Source organism: Neolamprologus brichardi, chromosome 6, assembly GCF_056152115.1.
Source record: "Neolamprologus brichardi isolate AB-2024 chromosome 6, ASM5615211v1, whole genome shotgun sequence".
Classification (NCBI taxonomy): Eukaryota; Metazoa; Chordata; class Actinopteri; order Cichliformes; family Cichlidae; genus Neolamprologus; species Neolamprologus brichardi.
Window position 1 is genome coordinate 7288624 of NC_142109.1, and position 21694 is coordinate 7310317.

Genomic DNA, 21694 nt, shown 5'->3' on the forward strand with positions numbered 1-21694 from the left:
ATGGGGCTGAGAGGTATTTACCTGTCTGTTTCTCTGTTTAGAAGTCTCACTAGCACAGTCACAGCTGGGATGACATCAGAGGCTAGTGCGTCGTAGCTGCTCACTTTTTTAGTTAGTTTCTCAAAGGGGGCGAGGATGGCAACAGTTGTCTCCATAAGAGCCCATTGGTGAGCGGTGAGATAGTCAGGGAGTTCATGCTCGGACACATACACACCCAGCCCTCGTTTTTGCTCAATGAGGGACTGGAGCATGTAATACCTGCTGTTCCAGCGCCTCTGTACGTCCTGCTGCAGTCTCTTTATTGGCTGGTTGAGCTGTCCCTGAATGTCCTCGAGGCGGGAGTAGGCTAAGGTGGAATGTTTAAAATGCCCAACTATTTTCCGTCCCACTGGTATAGCATCAGCTATGCTCCTCTGCTAATAAACATGGGTAAATAAGCGTGGGTAAACTCTTTGTACTCGTTGTCGTGTTGGGATTTTGGTGCTTGATTAAATTACTTGTGTTAAATGCGCTACCTTTTGAGCCTCCTCTGGACAATTTCGCTGAGCACAATTTGCAGTCCGCCTTTGTTTTCGCGTCTTCCTTCACTTTGAAATAGTTCCACACGGCTGACTTGTCTCGCCTGCCCTTCTCTCAGCTCTGAGCTGCAGCCGGGACCTGGGGCGGGCACTCGGCGCCTGTGATCAACCCCTTACATGCCGCTCAAACATAGACAGGTCTCAGACCGTGGTATCGGTCCCCGGTATCGGGGGACTTTTAACGAGTACGAGTACTTTAGAAAATGTGGTATCGAGGCCGATACCCGATACCGGTATCGGTATCGGTGCATCCCTACAAGACAGTGCTCTACTGTGGTATTATTATAGACTCAAGTATGTGAATGACACTTCTCACAACCATCGGAGAAACGTTCAGGTTTTGGAAAAACATATTAATTACATTCAAATGAATAAGAACAGTCCATTTAATTTAAATATAATTTAATATGTAAAATGAACCTTATAATCTTTTAAAATATTCACACCTTTCACTAGAAGTCATTTTAAAGTTTAACCCCAGCTGTATTATTTCTAAACACATTTAAGTAACTTCAAGGTTTTTTCTCAAAATGCTCCGCATACTCTTAAGAAGTAAGTGAAGTGGTGAATTCTTTCACTAATGCATCAGTAGTTGTCTGTTTGTTTTTCCCCTCTCACCCCTTTTTTGTGTGTGTTTGTGAGGTTGTACCTCTAACCTACATTATAACCACACCCCTAAATGCATCCTAGTGGTATCCGGAAACCAAACACACAGGCAACGATGATAGCCCCAGGTAGTGTGGTAACTTGTGCTGTACAAACAACTCCACCCCGTCCGTCAACCCTGCCAAAGTGCCTGAAGCACAAGCATCAGTTGTAGAGTTTTTATTAACCCTTGCCTGGGATACCTTCAAGTAGTTTATGTTACAAGCATTAAAATGTCCCACAGGAAACTGAGGAGCGAGGTACCATTGGTTAATGCAAATGTAAATTCCCTGCATATTGCTCTTGATAAAACCTTAAATGTAATTCATCTTTACAACCCAGTAACCCTAACTCACATTTAAAATATACAAATAAATAAATTTCCACAAATTTCTCTGGAAGATCATTGGAAAAGACATGTCCCATACCCAGTGTGTAGGTCAGGTATTCAGGCTCTGGATACAATTCCTCAGGCATATACCACTTGGAGTTCTTGGAACGAACGACTGGTCTGTTCCACATATCTTCTCTAGAGACACCCAACATAAATAAAGTGAGTACCACCTCACCCTGAACTATGTTTTCTTTGCCCCATGTCTGGCGGATCGCGTCCCGAGCTGCCACATTTTTTGGTGCCACTGGAACCATGAGAACCAGGAATGGGATCTTGTTCTTGCAAACCTCTGTGTTATCCATAAGAAAATGGTAGTTGCATGGATAGGCTTGGTGGTACTGGAGGGAGGTAGCTCGCACAGTCGAAGGTTCAGTGGTTTTGTTTAATATAACTTTGTGTTCGGGGTGAATGCGATAAGCAGGTGCATTAACCCTACTGTTCTGGTTTAAAAACCACTGGTATTGTTCCTGCAGTGGGAAGCTCTGCCATAGTGACAGCGAGCGGCTGGACAGGGTGTAACAGAAGCCTAAGGCCAAAACACAAAATAGAAGCAGGAGCTGAAACCAGGAATGAAATAAGATCTTCTTCTGTGGAAAGATGCTCTGGACAAGTTCCCTAAAAAGACAAGAAAGATAAAAGTGGTGAGTTATATCACCTTTCTTTTCCATTGTTAACAAAGTTCACAGCTTCACAACATTTGAGTTCGAGCTGAAAATCTCTAAGCTCACTGATACTGAAGATTTATGCTTCAGTGGGAAATCTGCACCATATCAACACTCCTCTGAAACCCTGTGCCATAACCTATGGAACAACTTGATGTGCACCTCCTGTAAATGACCTCATTAATATTTGGTAAAGTGTTTTGTAAAGTTATGAGTGACTATTATATTGTTGGAGCGGATGCTTATATTTTGAAAGTCACAGAGCGACAAGGTGCCGTAAATCAAGTGGCGTAAACCATATAGCAGAAGCGCGAGTTTTAATGCACAGAGAGAAGGTGTGCTCTATGGTTAATGGACGGGAATGGGAAAAAGAACGGCTATTAAGGTGCAACACTGAGTTGAAAGCAGTTTCTTAGCACCTGGTTGATGAGGGAACAAGGTTTGTAACAAAGTTTGTCCTGTAGATATGTATTTTGTTGTTTTACGGAGCATATAGCTGCTGACCGCTACTAAGCATAAAGGCTAAGTTTTCACCCACTAGAGGGTGCTAACGTACCTCATCATGTTTAGGCAGCGATGCAACGATTTCCCTGTTATATGCAATAATTTACAAGTTTTAGTGTTATTTGTTATGTAAGGTAAAGAGAATTAATTTGTGATTAATGAATAAGTCAAAAGGTTAAAGGTAACACACTGATTTACTAAGTCTTTTATTCTGTATGTTGTAGCTCTTACGGTGTGTTCACATACACGGCTGTTTAATAAAAGGATTGTGAACCATCAGTTTGAGAGACCATCTTTTCAACCGGGGATGCTACAGTAAGAGCTTGACCCCAGCTGAGAAGAGCTCCATCCCACGCTCAGCATCGAGGTCCCAGTTCCACAGCTCCACACAAGGTCTTCTGGGATCTGATGGTCAACTAAATTGCCCCGTCCTCAGCATGGAAGCATCTGAAGAAGAGACAGAGTTTGCGGAGGATCCCAAGGCCAATGAGGAAGAGGAGCCTCCACACTCTGTTCATCGAAGGAGGCCTACTGAAAAAATGCAAGCATATCAGGAGGAGGAGGCCCACAAGAAAGAAAAACGGCTTCTCAAAGTTTATGATGAATGGAAAAAACAAGTACGTAAAACACGAGAGCAATTAAAAGGAGACTTAACAGACAATCAAATTGCTTCACTCATGGACATGTTAGAGAATGAAAAGGAGAATGTCATAAAGTTGTATATGGAAATTAGAGAAAACATTACTCCTTCGAGTGGCACAAGGCGACTCATAGACGCATGTGAAGCAGTCACCAGAGACATTATCAAGATTGCTCATGAAAGACTCTCAGGCATCGATGACTATGATAGGGACAAGGTAAAGATACGTCTCCGTGAGCTTCTTGAGCCAGACTATGCTCAGTCCATTTACAGTTCCTCAGTCACGCACTCAAGTAAAAACTCTTCTGCCAGTAAGTCATACTCTGCAATGTCAATAGTAGCTGTTAGGAGAGCAGAAGCTGCAGCAGAGTTAGCAGCCAAAGAAGCAGAGTATGAGGTGTTATTAGAGGAGGAAAAACAAAAGGAAAAGATTCAGCTTTTAGAAGAAAGGCAAAGAAAGGAGCTTGAATCTCAAAGGCGTGAGATGGAGAAACTGAAGGCTGAAAAGGAGTTAAAGGCTGCACGAGCTAGACTAAGGACCTATGACACTGAGATAAAGAGTGAAATCAGTGCCTCTGATGTTGACTATAGAAACACTGCTCAGAAAGCCCCCACAGTTTCTAATCTCAGTAAAGTCCCTGACAACAATGTAGTGTCTACCTCACTTCCACAAACAGATGTCCTCTACTTAGCACAAGCAGTACTGGATAGTGTTGCATTGAACAGACTGCCAGTGCCAGAGCCCTCCACGTTCACAGGTGACCCAATACAATTCATTGAGTGGAAAGCTTCCTTTACTGCTCTCATTGATAAAAGGAACATCTCACCTGCTGACAAACTGCACTACTTAAAGAAATACATAGGAGGTCCAGTTCGACAAACGCTTGATGGCATCTTCTATAGAAACGACAGTGAAGCATACAGAGATGCATGGGAGCGTCTCAACCACAGGTATGGACATCCATTTGTGGTACAGAGGGCTTTCAGAGAAAGACTGGCAAAATGGCCAAAGATCCAAACAAATGACTCCACAGGATTCAGGGCATTTGCTGATTTCATTCAAACATGTCACGAGGCCATGCCCCACATTGAAGGCTTGAGCATTCTCAACGATTGTGAGGAGAACCAAAAACTTGTTCAAAAGTTACCAAACTGGGCAGCTGCAAGGTGGAATCGTCAGGCCACTCAGTTTGCATGTTCTGTCAAAACAACGGACATAAACTTCACAGTTGCCCACAGTTCAATGGAATATTGCTTGAGGAACGAAGGAAATATATAAAGGAGAAAAACCTCTGTTATGGTTGTCTCAAACCCGAACACAGCGCAAAGAACTGTAATTACAGACTTGTATGTGAAGTGTGTAAGAAAAAACATCCTGCCTGTCTGCACGACTTCAACTATAACAATGATAAATCAGCCTCAAACCAGCCACAAACTCAGATCAGCACAGAACAGGCTGCAACCACCCTGTCTCTGAATGCAGAAGCCAGTGAACAGTGCGTGAGCACCTCCATGATTGTACCAGTATGGGTTTCTTCAGAGCAACATCCAGGTACAGAAAGGCTTGTTTATGCCCTCCTAGACACGCAAAGTGACACCGTGTTCATTGACCAAGATGTGTCTAATAACCTCCAAGCTAAGGCTACCCCAATAAGGTTGAAGCTCACTACACTGCTTGGTAAGGATGTTGTTGTGCCAAGCGAATGCATCTCAGGTCTCAAGGTAAGAGGCTATAACTCCTCAGAAATGATTGAACTCCCTCCTGCTTACACTAAAGAATGTATACCAGTTAACCGCTCTCACATTCCTACCTGTGAAACAGCAAGGCAGTGGAATCATTTCAAGGAAATAAGGAACGAGATTCCTCCACAGCTAGAATGTGAAGTCAGCCTTTTAATTGGCTACAGTTGCTCTAAGGCATTAGCTCCAAAGCAGGTAATCTTAGGAGGTGAGAACGAACCCTATGCAGTTCGCACAGCATTGGGCTGGAGTATTGTAGGTCCGACATCATCTTATGGTGACTCTTCTAGCATGTCTACTGTGTGTCACAGAGTTGCAGTTAAAGAGCTTCCCCTAGTGACTCCAGCTGATGTAATCAAGGTCCTTGAGTCTGACTTTAAGGATAACGACAAGGATAACAAGTCAGTGTCTCAAGATGACATTCTCTTTCTCAACATGTTAAAGGAAGGCATTTACAAAAACACTGAAGGACATTATGAAATGCCACTTCCATTTAAGGAAATACCTCCACCTGCAGACATCGACACGAACATACCACTTGGAGACCCAGAGGTTAAGAAGGTGCAGGCACTGAACACGCTCAAAACAGAGAAAAAAGGTTTATCAGACAAGTTAACAAAGTTTTCCTCATGGTACAAAGCCACCCAAGCCATAGCTCGACTCATTCGCTGTGCCAAGGGAGACAAAACAACAGGCCACAGTACAGTACAAGAAAGACAAAATGCACAATGTGTTATTCTAAAGGACACACAAGTAAGTGAATATGCAGAGGAGATAAGGTTGCTAAAGAACGGGAAACCACTTCCACACAAAAGTAAACTGTTTCAAATGGACACTTTTCTTGATACTGATGGACTCCTTAAGGTGGGAGGAAGACTTAAAGATGCTTCATTCTCCTCCATACTGAAACACCCAGTGATAGTTCCAAAAGGTCACCATGTCACTCAACTAATAATAGATCATTTCCACAGTAAGGTGCAGCACCAAGGGAAAGGTTTTACAATCAATGAGATCAGAGTGAATGGATTTTGGATTCCAGGCATCAACAAGGCCGTGGCAAATTTTATACACCAATGTGTGAAGTGTCGCAAACTCAGAAGAGGCACAGAGGAACAAAAGATGTCTGATCTCCCAATGCAGCGCTTAGATCTATCTCCACCATTTACATTCTGTGGAATGGACTGTTTTGGTCCTTTTCTAACCAAACAAGCTCGCAAGGAGCACAAGCGTTATGGACTTCTTTTTACATGCCTTTGCTGCAGAGCAGTGCACATAGAAAAGTTGGACAACATGACTACAGATGCTTTTATCAATGCGCTCCGCTGTTTTATAGCCATAAGAGGAGCGATCAGTGAGATTAGATGCGATCAAGGAAGCAACTTTGTCGGAGCTAAAAATGAGCTACAAGAAGCTTTAAAACAAGTGGACTCCAACCGCATTACCACATTTCTTGCAGAGAATCAGTGTGACTTCAAAATGCACACTCCTCATTCAAGCCATACAGGTGGTGTATGGGAAAGACAAATCAGGACAGTTCGAAACATTCTGCGCTCCACAGTTTCACTTTCATCTGGCAGAATGGATGACGCATCGTTAAGGACATTCTTTTATGAGGCAATGGCGATTGTCAACAGCAGGCCTCTAACGGTGGACAACCTAAGTGACCCAAGCAGCCCAGAGCCCTTGACACCAAATCACCTGCTTACTATGAAGTCAAAGATATCCCTGCCCCCTCCAGGCACATTCATCAAAGAGGATATTTACGCACGTAAAAGGTGGCGGCAGGTGCAGTACTTATCAGAACAGTTTTGGTCACGTTGGAAAAGGGAGTATCTATCCAACATCGTAACAAGACAGAAATGGCACACTCCAAGGAGAAACTTGAAAGTTGGAGATGTTGTCATGGAGAAGATGGATGATCTACCCCGCAATGAATGGAGATTAGCACGTGTAATGGACACAGTAACTGACAAAGACGGACTTGTAAGAAAAGTAAGGATTTGCTTCGGAGAAAGGAAGACTGAGAAGGGACAATGTTCTAGTAAACGTTCTATAGTGGAACGCCCAGTGCAGAAACTGGTTTTGCTATTAGAGACTGTTAACTACATTCTAAGGATTAAGGCTCCCTCTTTTCAATGGAACTATGTGTTATCATACAGTTTAATGGTTACAGGTCATTTCTTCATTAGGAAATCATTATCGCTTCAGTTAATTCCCAGTTAAGTTCTTAATGATTTGGTGGGAGTGTAAATGACCTCATTAATATTTGGTAAAGTGTTTTGTAAAGTTATGAGTGACTATTATATTGTTGGAGCGGATGCTTATATTTTGAAAGTCACAGAGTGACAAGGTGCCGTAAATCAAGTGGCGTAAACCATATAGCAGAAGCGCAAGTTTTAATGCACAGAGAGAAGGTGTGCGCTATGGTTAATGGACGGGAATGGGAAAAAGAACGCCTATTAAGGTGCAACACTGAGTTGAAAGCAGTTTCTTAGCACCTGGTTGATGAGGGAACAAGGTTTGTAACAAAGTTTGTCCTGTAGATATGTATTTTGTTGTTTTACGGAGCATATAGCTGCTGACCACTACTAAGCATAAAGGCTAAGTTTTCACCCACTAGAGGGTGCTAACGTACCTCGTCATGTTTAGGCAGCGATACAACGATTTCCCTGTTATATGCAATAATTTACAAGTTTTAGTGTTATTTGTTATGTAAGGTAAAGAGAATTAATTTGTGATTAATGAATAAGTCAAAAGGTTAAAGGTAACACACTGTTTGATTTACTAAGTCTTTTATTCTGTATGTTGTAGCTCTTACGGTGTGTTCACATACACGGGTGTTTAATAAAAGGATTGTGAACCATCAGTTTGAGAGACCATCTTTTCAACCGGGGATGCTACACCTCCTTAATGATGTAAGTACAGGGTGGGCCATTTATATGGATACACCGTAATAAAATGGGAATGGTTGGTGATATTAAAGTCCTGTTTGTGGCACATTAGTATATGTGAGGGGGCAAACTCATCAAGATGGGTGGTGACCATGGTGGCCATTTAGAAGTTGGCCATCTTGGATACAACTTTTGTTTTTTCAATAGGAAGAGGGCCATGTGACACATCAAACCTATTGGTAATGTCAAAAGAAAAACAATGGTGTGCTTGGTTTCAATGTAACTTTATTTTTTCATGAGTTATTTACAAGTTTCTATTTGTTTACAGCCATTGACATGTCGAAGAGCTTAACACGTGAGGAGCGGATCAAAATTGTGTTGATATCTGGTGAACGCAGTAACCGGGTCATTGCAGCAGATTTCAATGCAAGACACCCTACGAGACCACCCATCTCCCATGCTACAGTTAGCAAACTGCTTGCTAAGTGTCGTGAAACTGGTTCAGTGTTGGATTTGCCAAAATGTGGATGCAAGAAAACTGTCACTAATGAAGAAACATCAGTGGCTGTCCTAGCTTCATTCAGCCCACAGCGTAGCACTCGCTGCATGTCACTGGAGAGTGGCATTAGTCGAACATCCCTTCGGCGGATATTAGCTACTCACAAATGGCACCCTTACAAACCCCAGCTACTGCAGCATTTCAACGAGGATGACCCAGATCGGCGCACAGAATTTGCAGAATGGGCAAAACAAAAATTGGAACAGGACCCTCAGTTCATGCAGAAGATTTTGTTCAGTGATGAGGCAAACTTTTATGTGAATGGTGAAGTTAACAAACAAAACCACTATTGGTCTGACATTAACCCACATTGGATGGATCCCTCCAAGACTGTTGGAACAACAAAAGTGATGGTTTTGTGTGGTATATGGGGTACAACGATAGTGCGTCCATTCTTCATCAATGGAAACCTCAAGGCCATTGGATATTTGAAATTGCTACATGATAATGTGTTTCCCTCTTTATGCACTGAAGCTGGCACGTTCCCTGAGTTTTTCCAGCAAGATGGTGCACCACCACATTATGGGTGCCAGATCCGAGCATTCCTAGATGAACAGTTTCCTGGAAAGTGGATTGGTCGTCGTGGGCCAGTTGAATGGCCCCCAAGATCCCCCGGTCTGACCCCCTTAGACTTTTATATTTGGGGTCATCTGAAGGAAATTGTCTATGGTGTGAAGATACGAGATGTGCAGCACCTGAAACTACGGATACTGGATGCCTGTGCTGGCATTTTCTCCTTGCTATCAGTGTGTGAAGAGTGGGAGAAGAGGGTTGCGTTGACAATCCAACACAATGGGCAGCACATTGAACACATTTTATAAGTGGTCAGAAACTTGTAAATAACTCATGAAAGAATAAAGGTACGTTGAAACCAAGCACACCATTGTTTTTCTTGTGACATTACCAATAAGTTTGATGTGTTACATGGCCCTCTTCCTATTGAAAACACAAAAGTTGTATCCAAGATGGCCGACTTCTAAATGGCCACCATGGTCACCACCCATCTTGAGGAGTTTGCCCCCTCACATATACTAATGTGCCACAAACAGGACTTTAATATCACCAACCATTCCCATTTTATTACGGTGTATCCATATAAATGGCCCACCCTGTACAATCCAGGTGAACACAGCCCACAGCTATTGTGATCAGCCTCTTTAGTACTGCCAATTTCTGTTGCATGTTTCCAGCTACTTTTATGCTGCAGTTTTTGAAGACAAAACTGCAAATGTGAATGCAATTTTTATTTCTCAGTCTCAGGCCTTTGATACCATCCACTATGGTATAATAGTAAAGAGACCTGGACGGGAAAAGACAAAAAGAAAGAAAGTTAAGTTGGGGAGAAAGTTAACAGAGAGGGAGAGAGAGAAAAAAATGCCACTTGTTGAGAAGAGGCAGGTGGGAGCAGAGAAACCAGAGCAACTACCAACATAAATAACAGTGATGTTGTTACTGAACACAGTACTAATAATAAAATATATTTTTAGAGGCAGCAGCAGCCCAAGATGACATGTGTCTGTGAGTACCTGCTTGTACATCTGTGTGAACATGTCTTGCTATGCGGGAGCGTGCTTGTGTTCATAAGGTTTTGTTAAGAAAAAGAATTATTTTTTTAATGTGTATCTGCTCATTAGATTGTTTTATGTACTTTATTAATGAAGGCTTGTAGAGCAAGGCCACTTTTGACTCACAAACTAAGTGCTCAGCCAGACTGAAAAACAGGAAGTTTTTGTGCACAGGCATATTAATAGATAAGACACAGAAAAGAGGAACTTTCCATATAAGCAATGTTTGAAACTGTGTGACGTGTACAGAAGTACAGAAATAACACCATATAAGACACATGTTGAGATTCTAATGTGAGAGATCCTGCAACTGGTGTTTAGGCTGTGCAGGGGTCTCTCTCTTCCGGAAGATGATTGAATAAAAAGAAATATAAATGTTTTAACACACTATGAGTCGGTTTTCTCTGTTCTATCACAGGGACAAAAGAATCGGGGTTTAATAGTTTCCCACGGTAACTAACAGTGTATGTGGGGAGCCACAGTCCCGCCCACCAACACCTGAAGAAGGCATGGAGGAGACCTGGGCCTAAGACATCCAGAAGCCCACCACACCATGAAAGCTCCAGGAGGACCACCGCAGGGACAACCCTGTGCTTTTAACTCCTGGGGGAGCCTGAGATGTTCTAAGAGAGGTGGAGTGTAAGACCAGACCTGACACAGACATAGACAAACAGCCACACACATGCCTTCCCCTTCCTCACACACCCAACATCAAGACATGCAGAAATGAATACTGTACACTCACACTACCCATAAACACTCTATACTCCCAGGTCCAAGCAACAACACCCCCATAGGGGCAATTAGCACCCAGACCCAGGAGATGTTCTCCTTCACTCTGGGGTTTAGACAAGCAGTCTGCCCAGCCCAGCAATCCTACCAGCGACTGATTGTTATTGGAAGGTATTACATGAGGTCTTTTGTTTTTTTTAAATATATGATATTTTAGTATTTTATTTGTGTTTTGAAGGAAGCTTACATCATACATTTAAAGCAGTGGGGTTGAAAAATATGCAGCACGTTAAACATACTTGTGGCTTAAATTTTATAGAATCAAAGTCGTCCATCTTGTGGAACTATGACAAACTACAACTGTAGAATTCACAGTACTGGCCGATTCTTTTTCTTTACAGTCATGGTACATTTCGTATATTGCATCACATCAGGATCATACATGCCCCATAGTTTAGTTTAGATCAGTTTAGTTTGACATAGTTCATGTAAAAAACTTGTCTCTAAGAAACACACTGCAGCTTTTATATCCTAAGCTGGTTTACAATGCAAACAAACAAATTAAAAAAAAAAACAAGCAAACAAATGAAAAGAAAAAAAGAAAAGGAATCAACAACATGCACAATCTATAGTAAATATACACATTAAAACAAAAGACAAACATCAAAACAGCGCGGGGCTATTACAATATACTTAAGTAGTCGACTACATCATAACAAAATACCATAGCAAAACAGTACACTTCATTAATAATTATAGATTGTGGTCATTTGGATGTTTAGCTATTGTTAAAGCAACTGCAAAGTAATGTAATCTTATCATCTCGTCAGTTGGACAGCAAATATCAAACCATACCATAACAACAAATATAAAGACAAACAGGCCGGAGGGTAAAAAGTACAGAAACACAAAAGAGCTGGAGAAGGTAAATACAAGAGGACATAAAAGTAAATTAAACATCTCATACTTGAGCTGGGGACAAAGAAGGCCTGATTGATTCCAATAAAAAGTTGAGAACAGTATTATTTCATCTCTTGCCAATTTAGCAATATTTCAATATCACCAAACACAAAGTTCTAACTTATAATTATAATCTTGATACTCTACTTTTTTAGAGAAAAATAATTCTGTTAACTTGGCCTAATCATCAGATTTGGCAAGATGTAACAAAAGTATCTCCATTTTGCCACATAATAAATATGCAATATTTTATTTTTGTTTTAACCATTGGCAAATTTAGGTTCCCACTCTTTTTGGAAAACCTTCAGCACTGAACTCCCCGTTTGATCCTCTCCCAGTAGACATTCATTTGCAAGATGCTTGTTGTTGTCGAAGCGATCACCTTTGAAAGACTGCAGCTGCTCAGAGAATGGCTGGGCTTGACAAGAAACATTGTTTCTTCTGGAGGGTCAGTAGGAGATACGCCCAGGTGTTTCAGACACATGCCGAGGTAAGCATCTTCAATGTAGATCGGTTTGATCTGAGGTGACACTCCCAAGATCTTCCCAGGAAGGTCTAGTGACATGACGTAGGCAAATCCGAGCGGATACGGGGGGTACTCTGATTCAGCAATCACAGATCGAGGCATGTAGAACTTTATAAATGGGTTCCTTAAAACAGGACTATGCCACCAAACCAGCCCAGTCATATAGTTTTGCTTAGCTGTGCTAGGATCCACCAACAGTTTCACCAGATTCGGGACATTGAGTATAACATCGGAGTCGATCTTCATGACAAAGGAAGCCTTAGTACAGTGTGCAGCCAGCCACTCCAGCATGACCATAGTCTTGATAGTCAGATTATAGTAGCTGTCCTGAAAGTTGCTCTGAATCAGGTCATGGTACAGCTGATTCTCCTGCTGTAGGTTCTCTTGCTGATGTTTAGCATCACTTCCACCAGGGAGGCCCACTATGAAGACAGTCTCTACCTGCTGACCCAGAACCAGCTTCTCATTTCCCCACGTCTGCCGGATGGCATCTCGAGTTGCAACATTACTGGGTGCAACAGGAACCATCAGAATAAGGAAAGGAGTTGTGGTCCTACATGTAGGCGTGTCATCCATGATGAATTTGTAGTTTCGTGAGTAGGCCACATGATATGGTCCTGGATCCTCCCAACGTGGCTCTGCTGATGCTGGTTGATAAGGAATGTTCCTAACCACTTTCTTGGAATTGAGATAGAAAAAGATGAAAATCACAGCTGCTGCAATGCAAATCAAGATGCCTTTTAGGTGCCTCTTCTTGTCCATGAAAACTACAGAGAAAGGAAACATATTTTATCACGAGAACATGTACAGCACGTATTCTGATAACACAGCAATACACGAATTAATAAATAACAGAATTAAAGTCATAAGGCTTCCAGCTTTGTAGCCCTCAATTTCTCATATCTGCTTTTTGCAGAGAATGTGGTTCTGCAAGCTTCATGAGGTGGTGTCCTTCAGCTTGCACTAGAGGGGTTCACAGCTGAGTGTGAATGACAATCAGCACCTCCACATCTGAGGACATGGTCCTCAGTACGAAAAAGCCAGACTACCCACTCCGGGTCAGGGACGAGTCACTGCCCGGGAGTGGAGGAGTTCAAGTATCTCTGGGTCTTGTTCACAAGTGAAGAAAGTGGGAGCCTGACAAACAGTTTTGGTGCCACAGCAAGAGCAATGCAGACGTTGCACCCGTTTGGCATGAGACGGCCGGTCATAGAAGCAAAGCTGTTGATTTACTGATCGATGCATGCCCCTACTCTCAATGTAATAAAGGAGCTCCGCATGATTCACAGTTCAAATGGGTGGTCAGAGCCGCGCGCTGTCAATATTTGCCAATACTTACAGTGATCACCCGTTTGCCGTAACAGTAGCCTACATTCAATGGCTGCAGCCCTCCTGCTGCCAGCTGTACACATCAACACCAAAAACAACAACAGCACAAGCAGCGCACAGTTTTAAGCCGGTGAGGCATGATTGTAGATGTAGTGAAGGTGAGTCCATCTCATCTGCAGCAGCATCGCAGACCACAGCCCGCCACAATAATAAAGCATTTTTTTTATTTAATTATAAATAAATTATTTCTCCTAATTATGTCCTGGGTTTTAAGTAATTAATAATACAAAAGGAATAAACACAAAAAACACTTAAGGTCATGAAAATTAATTGTGATTTAGCAATTCAATGAGGCATCCACCTTATTTATTGAAAAGTAACGGTATTGGTATCGGCGATACTGGCCCGTATTTACTTGGTATCGGATCGATACCAAAATATGCAATGTCGCACACCACTAGTGAGGGCACCAGAGCCAGAGTAGGGGCAAGGCGAGCTGGAACAAACCATTTTGGGAGGGAGGTATCTATACTTTTGTTGTTAAAATATTACATCTTAACCAAGTACTGTATGCTTTCTATATTTTTGTAGTGTATCACACACAAAAAAAGACAATATCCTGTACCAAATATTGTCAAAAAAGTAAGAACTCTTTGGGAATGCTTTAGCCAAAAATGGGCTAAAAACGCTAAAAAAGCCCCTGTCTAGAGTACACTGTTAAAGATTCTGTATTTTAGGTTCAGTGTAATGTTTTACATAGGCTACTGAACCTGATAACTTACCTTGTTTTATGCTGGAGCGGATGTAGACAGAAAGCAGTCTACAGACACTCATGGAGTGTAATGCAGAGAACACTTCCACTTGTAATATAACACTTGAAAACTGTGGTAATCAGATATGTACAATTGTTCTGCTTGTTTTCGCTGTTTATAACGAAATATTAAGCCTAGGAGCAACTCTTGGCCTTTTTTCTATTTTAGAGATCACCACACTCCAATGAGGAAGTCAACGTGTAGTGTTAGTTGTTGAGCTAGTTAATAGGTATGCCCTCATTGTCATTTGTTGTGATTTTATTTTGAAAGGATGCTTCCTGTTATGCTGCAGAGTGCACGCGAGAGTTCAATAAACAAAGTCACCTTTTGGTGTGATGTTCCGGTGAAAGCCGATGCCCCACGTGTGATTATTCCTCCGACTAAATAATAAGTATCTTCAATATTCATGCAGATTCTGCTGGAAGACCCGTCTCTGCTAACAGGTTATGGGCCCAGGAAAATATTGAAGGTACTCCAGGGGAAAGTTTACCACCAGAAAAGTCGCAAAGTACAGCGTGTTCGGTGAGGACTAGCATGCTAAGTTAGCACCATGAGTAAGCGTGCTGGTGAACCCAGTGGCCGATGGGCAAGGTTGGTTTTTGACGGAGATGAGAAGAATTATGAACTGTGGGAGACAAAATTTTTGGGACATCTTAGATTACAAGGTCTAAAAAACACAATATTGAAAAGTGATGACGAAGATAAGGACGACGAAGATAAGAATGCCCAGGCCTATGCAGAGTTAATACAGTTCCTGGATGATAAGAGTTTATCGCTCGTGATGAGAGAAGCTGCCGATGATGGACGCGAGGCACTGAAAATTTTAAGAGATTATTATGCGGGAAAAGGTAAACCAAGAATTATCAGCCTTTATACTGAACTGACTTCTCTGAAGAAAACAAGCAGTGAGAGCGTCACGGAGTACATCATACGCGCAGAGACATTTATTACAGCCCTGAGAAATGCTGGAGAGACACTTAGTGATGGTCTGCTTGTAGCGATGGTGTTAAAAGGTTTACCAGAAGCATTTAAACCTTTTTCTGTTCACATTACGCAAAGTGAATCAGAAATCAAGTTTGCGGAATTTAAAACAAAACTCCGCAGCTATGAGGACACTGAGAAAATGCGCTTAGTGGAACAAGAGGATAACATCATCAAGGCGAGAGTGCAACCTAGCGCGAGACCCGCAGCAGCTGCTAGTGACCACAGGAGAGACATGTCAGACATAGTCTGTTTTAAGTGTGGCCAGCGGGGACACAAGGCCAGAGCATGCCGCTACAGACTAGAGATGGACCGATCCGATATTACGTATCGGTCCGATACTGACCCAAATTACTGGATCGGATATCGGTGAGAAATAAAAAATGTAATCCGATCCATTAAATATCAAAAAAGCACCTCACAAAACTTGCTACACAGCGTAACACGGCTCATAACTGTAGCACGTTGCAGCAGTATGCATCACGTGATAGAGCGGCTGTGTGCATTTGTAGCGTTGCTACCAAACCAGCATTTCATCTCCGAAGAAGTTTTCCCAGAGAGAAGTAAAGCAAGTGCGTAAGTTTATCTCTGAATGTTTGTAAAGCATTCCCACGTTAAGCTTAACAACCGATATATGGAGCGACTGCCTCCCTCTCTCCTGCTGCTATACTTCAATCGTGAAACTGATCAATGATCAGCTGATCGGCTTTTCTGTCATGTGTCCGTCTCGCTTCTTTGTTTTTGGCCCACTTCTCACCAGAAAGAGGAAACCAGCGGCTGAACAACAACAGCACTATTAAGCTTGATAAGCTGTTGTTAGAATTTATTTAATATTACTTTCTAGACCAGGATCTTTTTCTACATAGCTGACGGCTGTAACTGTGCAGGGGTGGATCTAGCAAAGTTTAGCCAGGGCGGCCAATAGGGCATTAACAGGGAAAAGGGGGCACAAAGACATACTTTTCTTTCTTATTCTCATTTAAAATGTCTAGCTTTTAATAAATAATTATCTGACTCTTACACCCAAAGTTTTAATCTGATGTAAAATATATAGAAGTCCATTACTGTATATAGTAACTGTTAAGTCTAATATACCCTAGTAAGCTATAGTACTTTTTCCTTTGGGAAGATACCATCTGTGCAGTCTGCAATTCTGTTGAAGAAAGATGTTGAATCTATTTAATTATTCTTGAAAAATAATTTATTTCTGTGCATTTTCCCCCCGTGCATCAAATTAAATTTGATTACATCGATTAAGCATCATGAGGTGGAGGTGGGGGGTGGTTCCCTTTTTTTTTTTTGCTGGGAGTTTGCAACCCTATTAGTTAGGTTGCTTAATATTTCTGCTAAGTACTCTTTAAAATACCAGAATAGGGAGGATGGAGTAGGTTTAAGTTTATTAGATTGATCAGTGTTGCTGAACTATAAAATATTTTGGGCGCAGTGTATTTTTTACATAAGGTATAAGAGAATAGCTTTAGTGTTGTTTATTTAAACTTGAGTATAAATTTATACAAAATGCAGCAAGATATTAAAAAAACGTTTTATTGATTAAAAAACACACTATATCGGATTCATATCGGTATCGGCAGATATCCAAATTTATGATATCGGTATCAGACATAAAAAAGTGGTATCGTGCCATCTCTACTACAGACAGTGGTGCGGTCACTGTAGGAGCAACACCCATCGAGAGTCGACTTGCAGGAGACGACAACGGAATGATGAAGCGCGCACAGCCTCAGAGGAGGGCGGCAACGCAGAGAGCGACGACACCTATGTCTTCCGGATGAGCGATGACTATGCGGAACCTCAACAGCGACAGGACATCAGGACCAAAGGCCTGATGGTGGATACTGGCGCAACATCACACATCCTGAATGATAAAACAGCGTTCAAGAAATTTAATGACGACTTCCAGCCGGGAACACACAGTGTAGAATTAGCTGATGGCACCAGGTGTAAAGGAGTGGCTGGAGGCAGAGGAGATGCAGAGGTGTGCTTGATTGACAGCAGAGGGAGACCGTGTAAAACAACACTGAAAGACGCTCTATACATTCCCTCATTTCCACAGAATATCTTCTCTGTGAGAGCGGCCACCGCGAATGGAGCTACTATCATCTTTAAGAAAGGAAGGAACTCCTTCAACACAGAGACGGTACAAAGTTCTACATCCATGAGCACAACAGACTTTATTACCTTGAAACTGTAAGTGAGTATGATGATAAGTGTAATAATTGTTTTGATGTGCAGACATGGCACGAAATTTTGGGACATTGAATTCATAGTGACATTCTGAAATTACAAAATGTCGTTGACGGTATGAAAATCAAGGGGAAAACAGACAACCAAAGTTTGAACTGTGAGGTGTGTATCCAGGGAAAATTTGTCCAGACTAGGAATAGAAACCCTGACAGAAGAGCCGAGAAACCTCTCGAGCTGGTACATACGAATCTAGCAGGGCCGATAGATCCAGAATCACGAGATGGACACATATATGCATTATTGTTTACCGATGACTTTTCCGGTGCAGTATTTGTATATTTTCTCAAAAACAAAAGTGAAACAATGCAAGCAACTGAAATCTTTTTGGCCGATACAGCCCCACACGGGAAGGTAAAGTGTATCAGGTCAGACAACGACACAGAGTTCATGGCAAAGAGTTACCAGGCATTGTTAAACAAACATGGAATAAGACATGAAACTTCAGCCCCATATTCCCCTAACCAGAATGGTACAGCAGAACGTGGCTGGAGAACACTTTTTGATATGGGAAGGTGCATGCTTATTGAGAGTGCCGTACCAAAGGAATTATGGACGTATGCAGTTCAAACAGCGGCTATTGTGAGAAGCAGGTGCTTTAACAACCGGACAGGACAGACACCTTACTTTTTGCTGACTGGGCGGAAGCCCAATCTATCCAGAATGCGAAAGTTTGGGTGTGAGTGTTATGCTTACAAGCAAGACAAGGGTAAGCTGGATTCTAGGTGTACAAAAGGGATTTTTGTAGGCTACGACAAAAACAGTCCAGCATACAAGGTTTATTTCCCAGACAGCGCTAAAGTGCAAAAGTTTAGGCTGGTTAAGTTTGTAACCAAACACAATGAGGAAAAGCAAACACAAACTGATACGACATCTGAGGATGAGGACATACAGGTGAGGGAGAGACCAGACATGAACAGGGAAAGCCCCAGTACCAGTTCACAGGAACCAGGTACTGACAACCAACCAGAAGTGAACAGTCAGATGCCACTTACTTCTCACTTGATGAGACTGAAAACTCCAGAAGGTATCCTTCTAGAACAAGAAAGAAACCAGATTATCTAAATGAATATGAGTCAGGAGAAGACATTGATGATCAAGTGCTGACTAACATAGACTACTGTTACAGACTGATAAGTAACTCACCCGTGACATTCAGTGAAGCTGTAAAGTCACCCAACTCTAAAGAGTGGAAAGCAGCTATGGATGAGGAAATGCAATCCTTAAAAGAGAACAACACCTTTACCCTAACAAGCTTACCAGAGGGAAAGAAAGCAGTGGGGGGTAGATGGGTATATGTGAAGAAAAACAGTGGTGATGGATCAGAAAAATATAAAGCACGGTACGTAGCTAAAGGTTACAACCAGTGTTTTGGGATAGACTATGATGAAACTTTTTCTCCGACTGCTAACCTGACAAGCATAAGAGTATTGATGCAGTGTGCAATACAAGAAAACCTGATTTTGCATCAGATGGATGTAAAAACTGCATACTTGCATGCACCAATAGATTTTGAAGTTTATGTTGAGCAGCCAGAAGGCTATGAAGTAAAAGGAAAAACAGATGAGAAACTGGTCTATAAGCTGGAAAAGTCACTTTATGGGCTTAAACAGTCAGGCCAAAACTGGAACAGGACATTACATGACTATTTGATAGAGAACGGTTTCATGCAGAGTCCTGTAGATAATTGTGTTTACACAAGGAAAACAGGAAAAGACAAAGTGATCATGATCATATGGGTTGATGATATTATTATTGCAGCCAGTGATGAAAGGGTTTTGAAAACTGTGAAGGGAATGCTAACTGCAAGGTTCAAAATGAAAGATATGGGGAAACTCAAACACTTTCTTGGTATTGATTTTGAGTGTAAAAATGTCACAAGAGAGATATGTAGAAAACATACTGGAAAGATTTCAAATGCAAGACTGTAAACCAAGATCAACTCCTTGTGAACAAAAGTTGAACTACAATGATGATGCTGAGAAAATGAACAATGTCAGAATGTACAGAGAGGCAGTAGGTAGCCTTATTTACTTGACCTCTTGCACACGACCAGATTTGAGTTTTGTTGTAAGTAAGCTGTCACAGCACTTCAAAGAACCAGCTGTGGAACATTGGACTACTGTGAAACATGTTCTAAAGTATTTGAAACAATCAAAAGACAAGTCATTGTGCTACAGGAAAAGTGACAAAGATTTGAGAGTACAAGGTCACAGTGACTCCGACTGGGCTGCAGATGTGACTGACAGGAGGAGTACTACAGGTTACTGCATAAGCCTGAATGAAGACGGTACTTTGGTGTCATGGCGAACAAAGAAGCAGCCAACTGTTGCCTTGTCAACTTGTGAAGCAGAGTACATAGCTTTGGCAGCAACAACACAAGAATGTTTGTACTTGACACAACTGTTGCAAAGCATGTATGAGCATCAAAAGGGACCACCAAAGATTTTTGAGGACAATCAAGGGACTATCGCATTGGCAAAGAATCCTGTTAACAGACAGAGGTGTAAGCATATCGATATCAAGTATCATTTTGTAAGATCAACAGTTAATGCTGGAAATTTGATATTGGAATATTGTTCGACAGGTCTGATGGTGGCCGATGTTATGACAAAGCCAGCAACAAAGGGGAAGTTATTGAAGTTTGAGAAATATATGTTTCGAGTGTAAACAAATAGTAAAGAAAAACTGTTTCTTTTGGAATGCATGTAAAGCTGACAACGTGAGTGCAAGTGGGGGTGTTGAGCTAGTTAATAGGTATGCCCTCATTGTCATCTGTTCTGATTTTATTTTGAAAGGATGCTTCCTGTTATGCTGCAGAGTGCACGCGAGAGTTCAATAAACAAAGTCACCTTTCGGTGTGATGTTCCGGTGAAAGCCGATGCCCCACGTGTGATTATTCCTCCGACTAAATAATAAGTATCTTCAATATTCATGCAGATTCTGCTGGAAGACCCGTCTCTGCTAACATTAGTCTAGCTGCACAGATGAGTGATGTCCAAACAAACAAAAAGCAGAAGCAAAAAAGAGGGTTCAAAAACAATGAAAAAAATATGCACTCCACCACTGCCTGTGCTTTTCATGCTGTACTTTTAGATCTGTGTTGATCTTTCTCAGCTTCTCCGGTGCCCGGTGAACGCCGATGTCACCCCCTTCCTTATTCCGGCCCACTTATCAATCAATCAGCATTCGACCTACATATGGGTCATCCGTGTCCAGCCTCGTGCAGCTAACATTTAGAATTGCCCTGTTTTCCAGAACACCGGCAGTGTTTGCCGTTTGTGAATCCCCCTCTACGTTTGCTGATCAAACGGAAACCGCTATGCAGACGGAAAAACTACAGACACCTTAAATGTAGGCGTTTAGCCATCATTTCCGCGTTCGGTGAGATTTCTCGAAGCATGCAAACCGACTTTGTCTTATCAGGAGAACTTTTCTTTATTCCAGAATAATCCTTTCACATGATAACATCATTCTGTGCTCACCTGTTTTTGTTGGGCATTAAATCGGAGCACGAAGTAAAGCGTGGATGGAAAGTGTATTCAACACGGGAAACCCACGTAGGTTGCGTTGTTCATTGATTTCCATCCGCTTGTTTGTGAAAAGCGGTCTTCTACGCTTTTGTCTTTATATACAGATTTTACGCAGATAAACTCCAAAGAGTTCCTATGATGGTGTGGTTGCAGACAGGTAAACTCCCAGTGCAGAGTTTACCTGAAGTCACCCCGAGTCTGAGCACCGCCCGCGTCAATCCAGTCTCTTCCGCTTATTGGCAATGAACTCAGTCGGCAGGAAATCATCTTGAAATTATATTTATAACAAATTTCTAACAATTGATATTTTTCACTCCAAACACTTCCAACTGTTCGCTTGTGGGGATTTTTAATTTTCCAAACACTACAATTAGAAAAGTA

General features: G+C 41.9%; 2 protein-coding genes and 1 long non-coding RNA gene across 4 annotated transcripts; 1 reads left to right on the forward strand and 2 right to left on the reverse strand.

Annotated features, from left to right (window-relative positions):
• Positions 1–1493: 1493 nt before the first annotated feature.
• Positions 1494–2285, reverse strand: LOC148102469 (uncharacterized). The gene has a single exon (XM_087841569.1). It carries the CDS (start codon positions 2283–2285, stop codon positions 1494–1496), a length of 792 nt encoding a protein of 263 aa, XP_087697695.1.
• A 310-nt stretch (positions 2286–2595) lies between these two features.
• LOC148102470 (uncharacterized) lies at positions 2596–3062 on the forward strand. The gene is made up of 2 exons (XR_015719119.1): positions 2596–2718; positions 3008–3062. It is a non-coding gene; the product is annotated as an uncharacterized LOC148102470 (long non-coding RNA).
• Positions 3063–11156: 8094 nt separating this feature from the next.
• On the reverse strand, positions 11157–21540 carry LOC148102471 (beta-1,3-galactosyltransferase 2-like). 2 transcript variants are annotated; one of them, XM_087841570.1, is made up of 2 exons: positions 21266–21540; positions 11157–13163 (listed from the first exon to the last, which is right to left on the reverse strand). In XM_087841570.1, the coding sequence occupies exon 2, from the start codon at positions 13156–13158 to the stop codon at positions 12175–12177; it is 984 nt and encodes a 327-aa protein (XP_087697696.1). In that variant the 5' UTR covers positions 13159–13163; positions 21266–21540; the 3' UTR covers positions 11157–12174. The 2 variants fall into 2 exon arrangements, with proteins under 2 accessions (XP_087697696.1, XP_087697697.1); XM_087841571.1 differs by lacking the exon at positions 21266–21540 and adding an exon at positions 14508–14604.
• Positions 21541–21694: the final 154 nt, after the last annotated feature.